Genomic DNA, 15,496 nt, shown 5'->3' with positions numbered 1-15,496 from the left:
TTCCGTCGTGGAAGAATTGGGAAAAGAGAAACCCGCAGTGTACTACACAGTTTTCTTATATAATAAGGAATGCATGTACTTTGGTTGTGCCCGAAGTCAAAAGTGTACTGCCGTAGCTGTTTGTTGTACTTTGCCTTCGTAGAGTAAATCCGTTTGGTGCTCCCCTGAAATTCACCAAATCTTTAATCAGAAAGTTAGCCCGGACAACCGCCCTAAAAAAAAAAGAAAGTAGAAAGAAAAAAGTCCTAAGCATTTAAGTTTCGCCAAAATAGAAAGAAAAAAGGGCCAAAGAGATAGTTTATAGTGTTGGGGATTTTAGTGTTTGTAGAGTTGGAATGCTCCAAAAGAAGAAACAATAATAATTGAAGCGACGGATGCCGCGGTGAAAAGTTCAAAGCAGCGGACGGATCATCGGAGGAACGACTGCAGTGCAGTCGCCTTTCGATTTTAAGTGATGGCAAATGCACATTACATGCACTAACAAATGGAGTAGTAATTTATTCTTGTTTTACGTAACTGTAGGCAGATCCTTGATCCATCCACAAATGGGATTAATTGGGATGATGAAGTAGTTGATGAATGCTTACACTTAGGACAATCCTCCCTCCTATTGTAATTGAAGCTAATGTTATAGTGATTATTGTAATTTGCAGGATTGTTGGGGTCGAATGGAATTTCATTTTCTTCTTTTCATGTGGTTTGATTTTTGACAATATTTGTGCCATTTTGCATGCGGTATCTTACTTCATGCTGCAATTGTTGTGGTAGCATAATGAATTGAATTTTTGATTATGCTATTCTTCCTCTCGTCATTTGCAAATTTTACTGGCGGAGACAATTCTTGTCTTGGCCGAGTACCCTGGCATCAAGGATGATGGAAATAAAAAGAGAGAGTGGCGTAGCTGGCTTGTAGTTTTAATAAAATCATTTTCTCACGTGAGAAAGAAAAATGATAAAAATATGTATTAATAAAAAACACAAAAAATTTTCATTAGAAAACTACAATCCAGATAACGTCTTAACTTCGAACAAAAAGGAAGGCGTGTTAGATATAGAAAGGAGTAACTGTTGTAAGTGTTGAAATCAAACAGGACACTGAGAAGCTGTGTGTGGTAGTACTACTGCTCAAGTAACTTGTTGGATTCTTTCTTACTTCCTTGTCAATTCTCCTAATTGAATTAGTAGGGTTTTGGATCTCAATTCGCTTTTATGCATCGAATTTGGCAAAGATTTCTCAGTGCATTGCTGTACATTTTGTTTAATTAATTAGTTGTTATTGCTGTATTCCCCTTCCCCTGGCCCCGCCCCACCCCTGGTCACCGGCCCCACTGCTAACCGCCAGTTGTCCACTGCTAAGGGAAATGGGGCAGGGACGGTCATGATCATCCCTGAACAATTAATGGCTATGAACTGGTCTCAAAAATTTATGCGGTTGAAATTACAAGTTGTAACTCGATTTTCACGTCATGTGTGGGTTCCACAAAAATTTGCTCTAAAATTACACGATATACAAAAAAAATTACGCGATGTACAAAGGAAGTTACGTGCAATTAAAAATGACCAAAATCGTTCGGAACGATTACACCTGCAACCGTCCGCGCCCCTTGTCCACTTCTAAGCTCCAAAAAAAACTTCTTACAAATGTCATGGAATCATGCCTTATCGGTTGCAGCTTTTTCCAACGAGCTGTCTGACTCTAAAAGAAAATGTTGCAAAGAAATGTTGCATTATTGCCGTAATTCCGCCCCGCATGGGGACGGAATGACCGTGTGGGGCCTAACAACAATAATGCAACTGAAGAAATTTCAAAAGGCTTTGTACATGAAGAAATTCAATAGCATACAACAAAACAAAAAGGTTTCACATTTCAGAGTTAAAACACTCTATTTACCTATCGATTAAATTAGATGGAGTAGGGGCGATGTCATGGTAGTTTGATTACCAATTTGAAATGAAAAAAAGAAATAAAAACCAATGACCAAAATATAATGACGAGAATATGAAAGTCAAGCGGCCATAATTCACGTTGCCAAAAAAAGAACACACAGGATAATAAATAATATTCCTTCTATTCCATTGAAAATATAGTACTTTTTATTTTAAAATATCCTAAAATAATTGTCACGTTAAAAAAGTTAAAACGCCTTTTAATATCTCTTTTCAATATGGTCATTCTTTCTAATCAAATACATGTTACTATTCAAATTTAAAATTTGAATTTATGGAGGTAAAATTGAAAAAAAAAGTATAAACATCACAATTAAATCACTATTTTTAAAAAATTCAATTCTCCAAATATGACTAAATAAATGAGACAGAGGGAGTAACAAAAGATGTGCTCAAGGATCAAATTGTTTTCGTGAGCGACGCAAGAGTCCAACGGCTGTAGAACCATCAACTGAGCGTCTTTTTCGGGCAAATGAATTTTCTCTTGAAGTGATTGACGAAATGGAAGAATCATCAAACTCTTTATATATTTCTTTATAAATATATTTTTATTTAATATATATCAAATCATTGCCGTGTATTTCTTTAAATATTTTATAATATAACGATTCAAATAGGACATTAGTATTGTACTTCCAAATGAACTTTCATTTTACACACACTGACTATGAGATTGTTTAGTTTGTATCTTATTTACACACACTGACTTACTTGTATCATCAACATATTTTTTAACTACACTTTTATCTCACACATATCACATCAAAAAAGTGCTACAATATATTTTTCAAAAAATTATCTCAAATAATCTCCTATCCAAACATACTTAATTCACAAAATAATTTCAATTCTCTTTCGCATCATTTAGCAATACCATTTTTGTAATTTTTATCTACTATCGTTAAACTTTTAGTTGTTAATAGTTAAATATTTTACAGTATGTTTAAGGTGTACAGATAGCTATATTTGATTATGCATTTTAGTTTTAATCTAACTTTTCTTTTTTTTTTTTCTCCATTGGACTAGCAATAATGCTTGAACCAAATTTATTCCGGTCTGGTGCACCGTAGAACGAACAAGCCAGCACCGTACCACTCTGATTTATTGTGGTCTGGTGCACCGCAATAATGCACCGTGTGGGGACGGAACGAGCTGGCCAGTACCCTGTGGGGCCTAACAATAACAATGCACCACGTGGAAATTTCAAAAGGCTTTGTACATGGAGATAATTTCACAAACCTCCCTGAAGTATCTAACAGTTGCGGAGAGCTCCCCATAAGTTTTACAGCTAGTTTAGGAGTTCAGATTTCAAAGGAAACGTAAAAAAAGGAAGAGAAAGGTGGATTTTCCTACATTTGGGATTTTTAAGTGAGATGGAAAAGAAAAGAAACGAACAGATTTTGAAGGATGCCAAGCGCTACTGCAATGCAAAATTTTTTTTGACCAAAACAGGCGGAAAGCGAAGGAAAATTGATGGAAGCTTACAAAACTTTTTCAAATTACCCATTTTATCCTCACAAAACTATTGAATGAATTTTTTATTGATATATATATTCAAAATCATTCCATTTCTTTTCAAAACTCCCAAACAACATTAAAATTATTTCTCTTCTCTTTTCTTCTTTTCTCTCATAGCTTAAGTTTTCTCATCCTTTCTTTTCTATCATAAACTCAAAAACTAGCTGTTAGAAATTACCCTTGCTTTTACTATTTAGGTAAGAATATAGATCCATCAGGCTAGATTTTTTCTCAAACACCCTAAAGTACCCTTGTTCTATAAAAAGACAAAAGGAAATTAGTTTTCTCAACACTTTCTTCCAAATTTGAAACAACACCACTATCAAGCAAACACTTCAAATATCAACGCCAAATCTAATAATTTCCAAACATGTGACAAACCTACTAAGCAAACAGGTTGACAGTTCAAGAATTTTAGCAGCTCCAAAAATGTCAACCCTGTCTTGTAATATCATCTCAGCCTAAATGTTTTAAAAAAATCAATTCTCCTTTGACAAACAACAACCAAACTCATACTCTAAATTTCAATTCAATATCCATCATTGCCACAAACAATAAATAATCTCACCTACCACCACCAGTAGAACGATACTTTGACCTCCATAAAAATATATATTAATGTCGTAAAATAGAGTAAACCATCTATAACAAAACAAGAACCAACAATATTAATTAAGTAAAGAAAATCAAATGCATTTATTAACATCCTATACAAGTTTTCAGGATAACAATCAACCCAACAATTTTTCTACTAATCCCTCCTCGTCCATGCTTCTAATTATTAATTGCATTATTTTTATCATCACTACAAGCACATTCATCTCTCTTTAGTTGAAAATGAAATATGCTTCTGCAAGTAAAATAACGCCATATTCATCAAGTAAACAGAGATGGTTACGGTATGGTAGGTCATCATTAAGATAGACAAAGATATGGATATAGAGAAGAGGTAAGAGGAGAGGAAGGACATAGAGACGATAAGAGAAAGGAAGAAAGAATCGTTCTTACAAGAGTGAGAGAAAAGGGAGAAAGAAGGAATGGTGATTGATAAAGACTAAAAGAGGTTGGGTTTCTTTCTCCTTTTTCTTTTTCTTGGTTTTATTTAACCCTTGCATCATATTGTGAATTATCTATTAAGTGAATGACATTATAGTCACATTTTCACATCAAAGGAGGGTAGTGTAATTTCTTAAACCTAAAAGGAGTTGAGTGAAATTATCAAAAATATCAGGGGAGGTTTGTGAAATTATCCCGAAATTCAATAGCATACAAAACAAAAGTTTTCACGCTTTAGAGTAAACATAAGTGAAAGTCATCATCTTTTGCCCGTGAATTCCATCCATCACAGAGAGTAAAACCATCATCTTTTGATGGTGAATTCCATCCAATTATACTATCACAGGGAGTGAATTAATTCAATTAAACATTTAGGGGGCAATGTAACAAGGAAGCATTTTTTGGAGGGAATTTATTTTTAATGAGAAGCAGTTCTATCGAGTTTTTGCATTTGTTATATTTAGTGTACCATTCACCATTGCACCGGATAGTGGCACTTGATTGTAAGTGAAATGTTTTATTTTTATAAAACTAATTTTTTTTAATCAATACGATTTTGTATACCAAGCAATACATGAAAATAATCGCATGTGATGTGCAAAGAGCGGAACAGTACCCTTGCAGACGATGGCATTGACACAGCTGTGAAATAACTATGTGCTTTCGCAATCGCTTTCTCGTACCTAAAGTATCGTTTGAATGGTAACAAATTTCCTCACTGCATCTTGATACCTAATTGTAAATTTGATTGAATTTAGTTTTTTTTTTTTTGGTCAAAACGGCATTGTTGAAATATCCGCGGGGCGTTTGGTAAGGTAAGTGGTTTCATACTTCACACTTAATCATAATGACACCTATGCTTTGGGAGTATTTTTTTTTTTCAAAATAATACTCTTTTCAAATACTATTCCCAAAGTGAATCAATCTCAAAATTTATCCCCACAATGATGCTTTTTTGAGTTTATTCCCGAAGTAATCTTAGTGTGTTTGGTTTATACCTTATTTACATCTCATTTACACATATTGACTTGCTTGCATTTTTAATATAATTTTCAATCACCTTTCTATTCCATATATATCACATGAAAAAAGTGTTACAATATTTTTTAAAAAAAATTGTCCCAAATAATCTTTTATCCAAACACACTCTGTTTTGAAAAAAAGAAACCCAAATTGATCTACTTTTATATTTTATTGCTTTTCTAAGATTTTATTCGCACGGTGGAAAAAAAAAAAAGCAGGCTCTACTTGTTTTTTTCTAGTTCTTTTGTGTTTATTTGGAATAATTACTATTGCACTTTTTGTGATCAGATATATATGAGATAAAAAAGTAGTTGAAAATATGGAAAGATAGGTTGAGAAATATGTTTATAATATAACCAAAATATTATTTGAAAAAAAATTTGGCTATCAAAACTCTTTCGCCAAAGTGGAAAAAATACATTGTATCAATTTAATATATGCAAAATAAAACTTGGCTACACAATTAGTCATGCTTATCTTGGCCACTGTGCCATGAAGCATTCATTTAGCGATTAGAGTTTAAAACTGTAGATGCAGGAGATCTTGAGTTAAAGCGTCACCATATATGAATTTCTAATTTCTTCTTCTGTTATTTGTGAGCTTATTTATAGTATTATTTAGTTCGGTATTACTCCAATCAATTTATGTTCCTTTAATCTTGTTTATAAAAATAAAAAAAAAAAGCGCAAACTCTCAAGCCTCTTTTCTAAAGACCAAGGAAGAAGAAATGCTTCGATTGGTTTCTACGCGTTCTCTCAGACTCTGATTCACTTGTGAACTCCAAAGTAAGGCTCAAGGACCACCGGTACTTCACCGCTAAACTCCATAAAACTTCTTACAAATGTCATGGAATCATGCTTATCAGTTGTAGCTTTTAACAAGAGGCTGTCTAAAAGAAAAGTGGCTGAGAAAAGTTGTGGGGAAGGAAAATTATTTGTGGTGGGGATCATTTTTTCAGTTAATTATTTTAGCTTACAAATATGAAAAATTTATTTAGCTGAAAAATAAGCCTTAAGTTGATTATTAGTTTAACGATGTTACAAACTATTAAGGTAAAAGTAACTAGGAGAAACATCCTTTATTTAAATATGATACGAATGGATTAAATTAGACGGCATTGGGGGGGATGTCACAACAGTTTGGTTACCAATTTGAAAAGAAGAAAAATAATTAATGATCAAAATATAATGACGAGTATATGAAAGTCAAGCGGCCTTAATTCGCGTTGCCAAAAAGAGAACGCATTGGACATTAATGATTAAACAATAAATACTAACAAAAAAATTTGCTCAGGGACCAATTTTTTTTTTTTTGAGTACCCCAAGAATTCATATAGAAATTAACTCCAGCGGCTGTAGACCTATCAGCCGATTGTCTTTAAGGCAAATGACCGTATTTGAATTACTATTTTTTGGAGTTTCGGTTAAAAAAATGTTGTAACGATTTGATGTATACAGGAATAAAAATGTGATTGAAAAATATAATCATAAAAAACATAAAATTTTTTGAGAGAAAAATTGCAATCCAAACGAACTTTATACATTTTACTCGGACATGAACTGTGGTTTCTACAAAACTTGAACTTGGCAAGGGGCTCAAGCTGGGGAGGGTGTATGCAACAACATTCGATTCGGGTTTAGATGATGGAGTAAAATTCAAGAATAGGAGATTATTTGAAATAATTATTTTAATATTTTTTGTGATGTGATGTATGTGAAATAAAAAAATTATTGTAAAGATAAAAAGATATGTTGGAATTTATGTTTGGAAAGTTAGTAAATTATTTTTTTGGAAAAATTGTTCAAAACATCCCTCACATTTTGTAAAATAACTTTTTCCGTCCCTTATTTTTTAAAGTATACGTTTACGTCCTTTACAAATTCATATTGATCAAATTTGATCCCTATTTAGCTTTCTGACTAATTTTTTGTCAATTCACCATGTACCTTGCACGTGATCATTTTTTAAGGACAAAATTATCAAATCAAAATTCATATAATCCGATCTATAATTTCTCACATTTCACAAAATGAATTGTGTTGTCCCTTATATTTTACAAAATGAATTGTTTCGTCCCTCACATTTCACTAAATGAATTTTTCATCCCTCATATTTTATAAAATAAATTTTTTATCCCTTATTGATCATGTGTATGAATAATTTTTTTTAAACTCATATATATATATCTATTTGATTTCGCCTAAATAATACAAATAGCATGTAATATATCTCTATTTGATTTCACCTGAACATACTGCTCAGATGAAATTAAAATAGATATATGTGGGGTTTAAAAAAATTGTTAGTTTTCACTCATGTTCATTTCTTTTTACTTGAAAATTGAAAACAAAGATGACATTTAATTCTAAACATTATCAAGTGTTTATATCGAATTAAATTTGGATAGAAAAAATAAAACAAAGGAAAAGTATGACAAAAAGAAATAAGTGTTTGACACTTTCAAATTTTAAGATAATTACAAGGTAAGAAATGCAACTGTTGGTCTTAAAGGTGACGATCAAAAATTTCATATTTAAGCTGCAATTTATTTGCATGACTATAGAATTCGACTTAGGACAGATTAATTAGATGATCTTATTACACAACTCAATAAATAAATTATTATCAAAATAGAAAAGGTTACAAATATTACATATATTCACATGGTGAAATCAAATATATATATATGGGATTAAAACAAAATTGTTAAATTTAAACCCATGTATATATCTATTAAATAGCATATGTACAACTTTAATTAGTCTATTTATGTGAAATCAAATAGGAATATATTATATGCTATTCGTATGGTTCAAATGAAATCAAATAGATATATACATGAATTTTAAAAAACTATTCGTATACATAGTCAATGAGGAATGAAAAAACTCATTTTGTGAAATGTGAGGGATGAAAAATTTTATTTTGTGAAATGTTAGGGACGAAATAATTTATTTTGTGAAATATAAGGGGCTATAAATAGATTATGTAATTTTTAATTTGACAATTTTATCTCTAAAAAATTATCACATGCAAGGCACGTGATGAATTTCGATAAAAAATTAGTCGAAAACCTATGTAGGGACCAAATTTGATCAATATGAATTTGTAAGGGACATAAAATTACACTTTTAAAAATTAGGGATGAAAAAGTCATTTTACAAAATGTAAAGGACATTTTAAATAATTTTTCCTTTTTTTTTTTCAAATCACTCATATCCAAACACACACATATGCAAGTGTTTCACAAAATAATCTTTCAATTTTGTCTCACACATTTTTTGTAATTTTCATCTATTATCGTTAAATTTTTTAATTGATTAAGATGTACAAATAGCTATATTTGATTATACATTTTAGTTTGGGATAATTACAAAAACCTCTCTTGATTTCTGACAATTGCAGAAACCTCCCCTCAAGTTTATTAAATTACACTTACCTTCCTTATTTTTACTGTTTATATAACAATATAGACCCAAAAGACTATATTTTTTTTTTCAAAAATCCTAAACTACCCTTTTTGTAAAAAAATAAAATAAAAATTATTTTGCTAATTGCTTTCTTCCATATTTCAACCAAACCCACTATAGTAACAAACTAGTCTAACAAATAGTCTAATTCCAAATTCTAAACCCAAGTAATTCCATCATCATAGTGATAAAATTGCTTCTCCTAAAGCACGTTCGATTCTGAAGATTTGTTTCATTTTTCATAAATATTCTCACCATATGGTCAGACTCACAATCAATGGCGGACCTAGAAAAATTCTTAGTAGGAGCAAAAGCAACACTAAAATTTTTTATCTATTCTTTTTCTAATTTTTAAACAAAAAAATATTCACTAACAAGTTGAAATGAAAAACCTTTTTTTTAACTTACTTTAAATAGAATTTTGTGGCCTATACATCCTTTTAGAATGTCAATTTATGAACCAACTTAAAGGACCATGTAATTCGTTACCTTCCTTCATAAGAAAACTTCGGAGGCATACTTGAAATTATATTATAATTCTATGGGTACAATAGGAATTTAAGGGGGACAGTGGGGCCTGTGGCCCTACCTTAAATCTGCCACTGCTCACAATTAACTGCCCTCATATTTTCATAATGTTCAACGCAGGATGCCATGATTTGGTTCCATATAAGTGACTTAACTCTTACTACATGAGCCATATTATGGCCTTGAAGAAAATCCTTAGGGGAGATTTAGGTATGGATGGAATTAATCAAGTTTAAGAGAACGAAAGGTATCATTATGACTATAAAGATTTTCAAGAAATTCATTTTGCTAAAAATCAAAATTTCATTTACAAGTAATCACACCTCAAATTTCAAACCCAATGCCCATACCTTCTCAAAACAAAATAATCTAACTTACCATTAAATCTTCAAACATGTTAATGTCTTAAATACAAAGAAGAAATTTTATCTCTATAGTAAAACCACAGCCAACAATTGTCAAACATAAAAAGAAATATAAATATAATTATTAATATCTTAAAAAGTTTTTTTGGATGGATGATAAATAAATTAGCAATTTATCAATTTCAGTCCCTCTTCTTCTTTTGGCCAATGATTGCATTATTTGTTTCATTATTATTGTGTGCCTCTTTATCTCCTTTTAATTTGACCATGAAAGTGGGTTTTACTTCAACCATCAAATCTAATTGCTTAACTAAATTTATGATTTGGCAATTCCAAAGAGAAGAAAGGAGGAATATGAATATCTAGTAAAATTTGAGGGATCACTTGTGGCGTGATTGGTTGCAATTATAGACAATGGTTGGTGGTAATTTAAGAGCGAGTTATAGGTAGAAGGGGTTAATGGATGAGAATGAAGTGATATTAAGTGAGAGATAATCATCGTTAGCTGTAACTTGTAAACAGGATACTCGAAAAAATCAAGTTTCTTTTTCTTTTTTTTTTCTTAATCTCATTTTATTATATTGTAAATTATTTGTTAAGTGAAGGTCATTATAGTCATTTTATTGTGATAAGGGAGGTCAGTGTAATTTGTAAAACTTAAGGGGAGCCGAGCGAAATTGTCATAAACCTCAAAGGAGGTTTGTGAAATTATCCCATTTAGTTTTAACCTGACTTTTCTTTTTTATTTTTTCCTTTGGACTAGCAATAATGCTCGTCAACCGAACCAAATTTATTACGGTCCCGTGTACAGTAGAACGAGCAGCCAGGGCAGCACCGTACCACCCTGAATTATTGTGGTCTGGTGCACCGTAATAATGCATCGTGTGGGGACGGTGACGGGGACGGAACGACCAAGTGACAAATGTAGAGATTAAGTGGACTTCAAGCTTTGTTAATCTCGGTATCTTAGCTTCTGTTTCTCGTGTTCCTAATTTTAGCAGAGAGGTTTCGTTTGCCGGTTACAAGTTGTTGCTTGAATGTTGTCATATGTGAATTTTTTGTTTATTGACGGTTCTCAAGAAGCGCGAGGTGTTTGTAGTGCTACGGTTAACTATAATCTGATTTTGTCTTGCATTTGAAGATAGTAGTGTTTGAACAAACATCAAATTTTGCCCCAAAGGTCGAATATGTGCTCTTGGTGGTTTGGTTTAGCGTGTAGTCGGAGACGTTCTTAGCTTTTAGTTCATTGCAAAACGTTCTCATGGTGGTTAATACTCTTAATACTCTTAGCTTTTAATCAGTTTTCGGTCAACAATTTTCAGTAAAGCCCAGATCATATGAAAGAGCCAGTCAAGAAGAAATTCAATAGCATACAAAACGAAAGGTTTCACACTTCAGAGTCAACCAGTCAAGATAAATTGCCCCCCTTTGCCACTACAGAGTAAAACCATCATCTTTTGCAGAAATCCTGTCCATTACAGAAAATATACATCAATCTCATCCAAAATGGCCGAAGAAATCCTGCCCTCAATCCTTACCATGTGGGGCCGAACAATAATAATGCACCTCGTGGACATTTCAAAAGGACAGCACGTGGAAAAATTCAATAGCATTCCTACAAAGGTTTTCAGACTTTCCAGAGTCTACTAACATTTGTCAATGTCTGAGTCAGATAAATTGCTCTTCTTGCTATGTAAGAGTAAAGCCATCATTTTGTGCTAGTGAATTCCATCCATTAGGGAAAATATAAATCAATCTCATCCAAGATGGCAGACGCAATCCTATCCTTTGCAGTAGAGAATATAGGCAAATTGGCTATTGAAGAAGGAAAGTTTCTACAAGGCGTTAGCGAGCAAGTCAGTCTCCTTCGTGACGATCTCAAATGCATACAAATGTTCTTAAGATATGCAGATAAGAAACAGACTGCAATGGACACTATACAACAGTGGCTTCCGGAATTTAGAGCGGTCGCTTATGAAGCAAGTGATTTGGTTGAAGACTATGCTTTGCGGGTTTCAATTTCAAGCAACAGAGGCTTTACGCGTGCTCTAAAGAGGACTGCTTGTATCGCCAGAGAAGGTTATGCCCTTCATGATTTGGGCTTAGAGATTCAAAGTCTCAGAACTAGGATCTCTAATCTCACCAAAAATTTTGGCCAGTTTGGGCATGTAATGACCAGAACGGAGGAAGCAGAGTCGAGAGCTCCATCCAGGCAGCAACAATTAAGGCACGCTTACTCCTTTGTGGCCGACGATGATGTGGTTGAACTGCCTAATGATGTTCAGGTGCTGGTTAAATATTTGCTGAATGAGGTGGCAGAGCACAAAATAAGTGTGGCTTCGATTTTCGGCATGGGAGGCATAGGCAAAACCACTCTTGCTAGAAAGATATATCACCATGAAAGATTGAAGCATTATTTTGAAGGTTTTGCTTGGGTTTGTGTGTCACAACAATGGCAACCAAACGATCTCTTGCAAGGCATTCTACTCAAGCTTATTCCTGAACAAAGAAATGTGATTGTGACGAGCAAAGAAGATGAGCAAAGAAGGCTGCTTCAACAGCACTTGCGAGCTAGGAGATGTTTGATAGTTCTCGACGACCTTTGGTCAACAGAAGCTTGGGATTGCTTAAAAGGCGCAATCCCAGGTTCGGAGCATGGAACCAAAATTTTGCTCACAACTCGTAAAAGAGATGTGGCAGCACATGTTGGTCCAAATGGTTATCACCATCCACTGAGTGGTTTGACCAAGGAAGAAAGTTGGGATTTGCTACAAAAGAAATCATTGTGGGCGAGTAATGGTGCAGGTAAAATTTTTCCCCTTTATTCACATTAAATTCATTTTACGTAAAAGGATATGTGCGTGTGTGAGACTGATAGTCCTACAATTTCATCCGCATGACGAAAAATTTTGAGTACATTTTTGACTTGCTAACCAAGACATATAAAACATGTTTCGTGAATATCAGTGCCAATTTTTAATGATAGCCTTTCTGAAACTTTTAACAATTGAATTACTACAATGGAAACATAATTCCTTTTGTATTGTCACCATTTACTTAAACAACTTCATAATTTTTTTTTTAGTTTTTATTTTTAGATTCATACAATCCAGTAGATTAAAAAAAAAGCTAAAATGCGTCTTAAGATAGCCTTTTTCTAAGACTATTGATAGGTCTCAAATATTTGGATTGGGAGACTTATCGGTTAACAGACTATTAAGTTTTTCGTATAGTTGTTGAATGATAACATGATGCTTATGAATGATAGATGCGTCGTAGTTGATATTAATTCAGTTTGTGTAATGCTACACAGGTTGTGAAGATTTGGACAAGATGGAAGAGTTGGGAAAGAAAATGTTGAATAACTGTGGGGGTCTTCCGTTGGCCGTGGTGGTTTTGGGTGAAATTCTTAGAACTAAAAAAACCCTCAAGGAATGGAATGAAGTGCATGAGAATATCAAATCCTATCTGACTAGGGGAGAACAAATTGGAAAAGAAGGAGAGGTGCCAAAGATTTTAGCGTACAGTTACTATGACCTCCCCTGGCAATTAAAACCATGCTTCCTTTACTTGGGTAAATTCAGGGAAGATTCTGACATTGGAGTAGAGAGTTTATATCAGATGTGGATAGGAGAAGGTATGATATTTGAGAATGATAGAAGAGGGCAAGAACCAATGATGGATGTTGCAGAGCGTTACTTGGAAGAATTAGCAAACAGATGCATGGTTGAGGTTAAAGTACATGAGGAGGGGAAGCGTGCAGTAACAAGGTTGGAGTCATGTCGGCTTCACGATCTTATGAGAGATATGTGCTTAGCCAAGGCAAAAGAGGAGAATTTGTACAAGGTGGTCGACCATAGTACTTCACTAGATTCTCCTCTTGCAATTGAAGCACAATATGGTTTAGTCCTTCGTTTGCTTCCAAAAGATATCTCTAAATACAACTTTCCGCCAAAAGAACATAGTACGCATCTTCGCTCATTGTTGTGTGATCCATTGAAACATTTTATTCCAGGGGTGAGAATAATGTCCCAAGTCAACAATTTGAAGATGCTTAGAGTTTTGGCAATTTTATCCTTCGATATGGCCTCCGGAAGTTGTTTTCTCAAATCACCTCTGGGATATATTGGTAATCTTATCCATTTGAGATGTTTGAGATTGAAATGTCAATATATAAACTTGCCATATTCCTTGGGCAATTTAAAGTGCTTGGAAACTCTCGATTTATCTGGCAGTTCTCGTTCTTGTAGAATACCGAACGTGCTATGGAAATTGGAACGTTTGAGATATCTTTATCTTCCAGACTGGAGGTGGTGGGACGCTCACCCTAAGCTGTGGTTAAGCAAGCAACTGGAGATACTTGAATCATTCGATAACAGGTTTTGCTATCCTAAAGAAGTATGCAAATTATCGAATCTCAAAGCTTTCAAAGCAATAGTGTATAAAAATCTTGAGGACCTGGAACACATCATCAATCATATATCAAACTTGGACTGCATGCGCATTAGCTCACTTAGAATCGTTGACTTTGATTTTGGCAACAACAGGGGTTTGGATGTTCTTTCAATGGTGTTGTTTAGTAGGAATATTCATGAATTAGAGATCGGCGATAGTTTATGCAAGAAGTTACCGGATTACCAATCCCATATGTTTCCTGATCCTGCAGGACTTACTCGATTAGAGCTGTATTATACTTATATTGAGGAAGACCCAATAGGAACACTAGAGAAGCTTCCTAACCTGAGAATACTGGAACTTGGGTCATATTCTTTTCTGGGCCGAGAAATGATCTGCCGCTCAATGGGATTTCCCCAACTAAAACATCTCGGGCTTCGTGGTCTGTATAATTTACTGCAGTGGACAGTGGAAGACGGGGCCATGCCTAAGCTCTCAAGTTTATGGATTGGGGAGTGTGAAGAATTGGAAATGATTCCAGATGGGTTGAGATATGTAACCACCCTAAATGAGGTATCCCTTGTGCAAATGCCTGAAGAATTCAACAACAGAGTTACGAGAGAGAAAGGTCAACAAGGAGAAGATTATGAAAAAATATGCCATGTGCCTTTAGTTAATATCAGCAGGTACTATTTTTCTCCTTTTTACTTTTTCCTTCTCCAATTTTTCTCCTTTTAATATTCAATTTACGGTTCTTGAAATTCCCTTTTTCTTTGCAATCTCAATTTTGATAAGCTTCACCAACATCATTCAATATTTTATTTTGTTTTTTTAATGACTATTGTGTTTTTTATAACTTTTTTTTTCCTCTTCGGAAGAAACAGGATCATAGTATTTGCTCTGTGAGATGCTTTTTAATCCAAATATTTATTTTTGCTTATCTAAGACATCATCTAATGCAATTCTTTTTCATGACCAGTTAGCGAATTTTGGTGAAGACGAAGTAAGTTCATATTTGAATGCATTGTGTTCCATCCTGTAAGGTAAAATCAAAAGATTTTGCTTATTTCCTCATCTGTGGAATTGGATTGACATAATCTCTCACGAATTAAATTTAGTGGATTAGTATGTGTCACCGTCATATAATGTGATAGAATGTTGCATGGCATAAAAAGTGCCTATCAACTACTTAAA

General features: G+C 33.5%; 1 protein-coding gene across 2 annotated transcripts; it reads left to right on the top strand.

The window, feature by feature from the left end:
* The first annotated feature begins 11,453 nt into the window (after positions 1–11,453).
* Positions 11,454–15,496, top strand: LOC113715666 (putative disease resistance protein At1g50180). 2 transcript variants are annotated; one of them, XM_027239937.2, is made up of 3 exons: positions 11,454–12,712; positions 13,221–14,988; positions 15,282–15,496. In XM_027239937.2, the coding sequence occupies exons 1-3, from the start codon at positions 11,674–11,676 to the stop codon at positions 15,283–15,285; spliced, it is 2,811 nt and encodes a 936-aa protein (XP_027095738.2). In that variant the 5' UTR covers positions 11,454–11,673; the 3' UTR covers positions 15,286–15,496. The 2 variants fall into 2 exon arrangements, with proteins under 2 accessions (XP_027095738.2, XP_071926000.1); XM_072069899.1 differs by lacking the exon at positions 15,282–15,496 and having other exon boundaries at positions 11,459–12,712; positions 13,221–14,036; positions 14,158–14,321.

The sequence above is a fragment of the Coffea arabica genome, chromosome 11c, assembly GCF_036785885.1.
Source record: "Coffea arabica cultivar ET-39 chromosome 11c, Coffea Arabica ET-39 HiFi, whole genome shotgun sequence".
Classification (NCBI taxonomy): Eukaryota; Viridiplantae; Streptophyta; class Magnoliopsida; order Gentianales; family Rubiaceae; genus Coffea; species Coffea arabica.
Note: the sequence above shows the minus strand (reverse complement) of the source record. Positions and strands in the feature narration are given on the sequence as shown.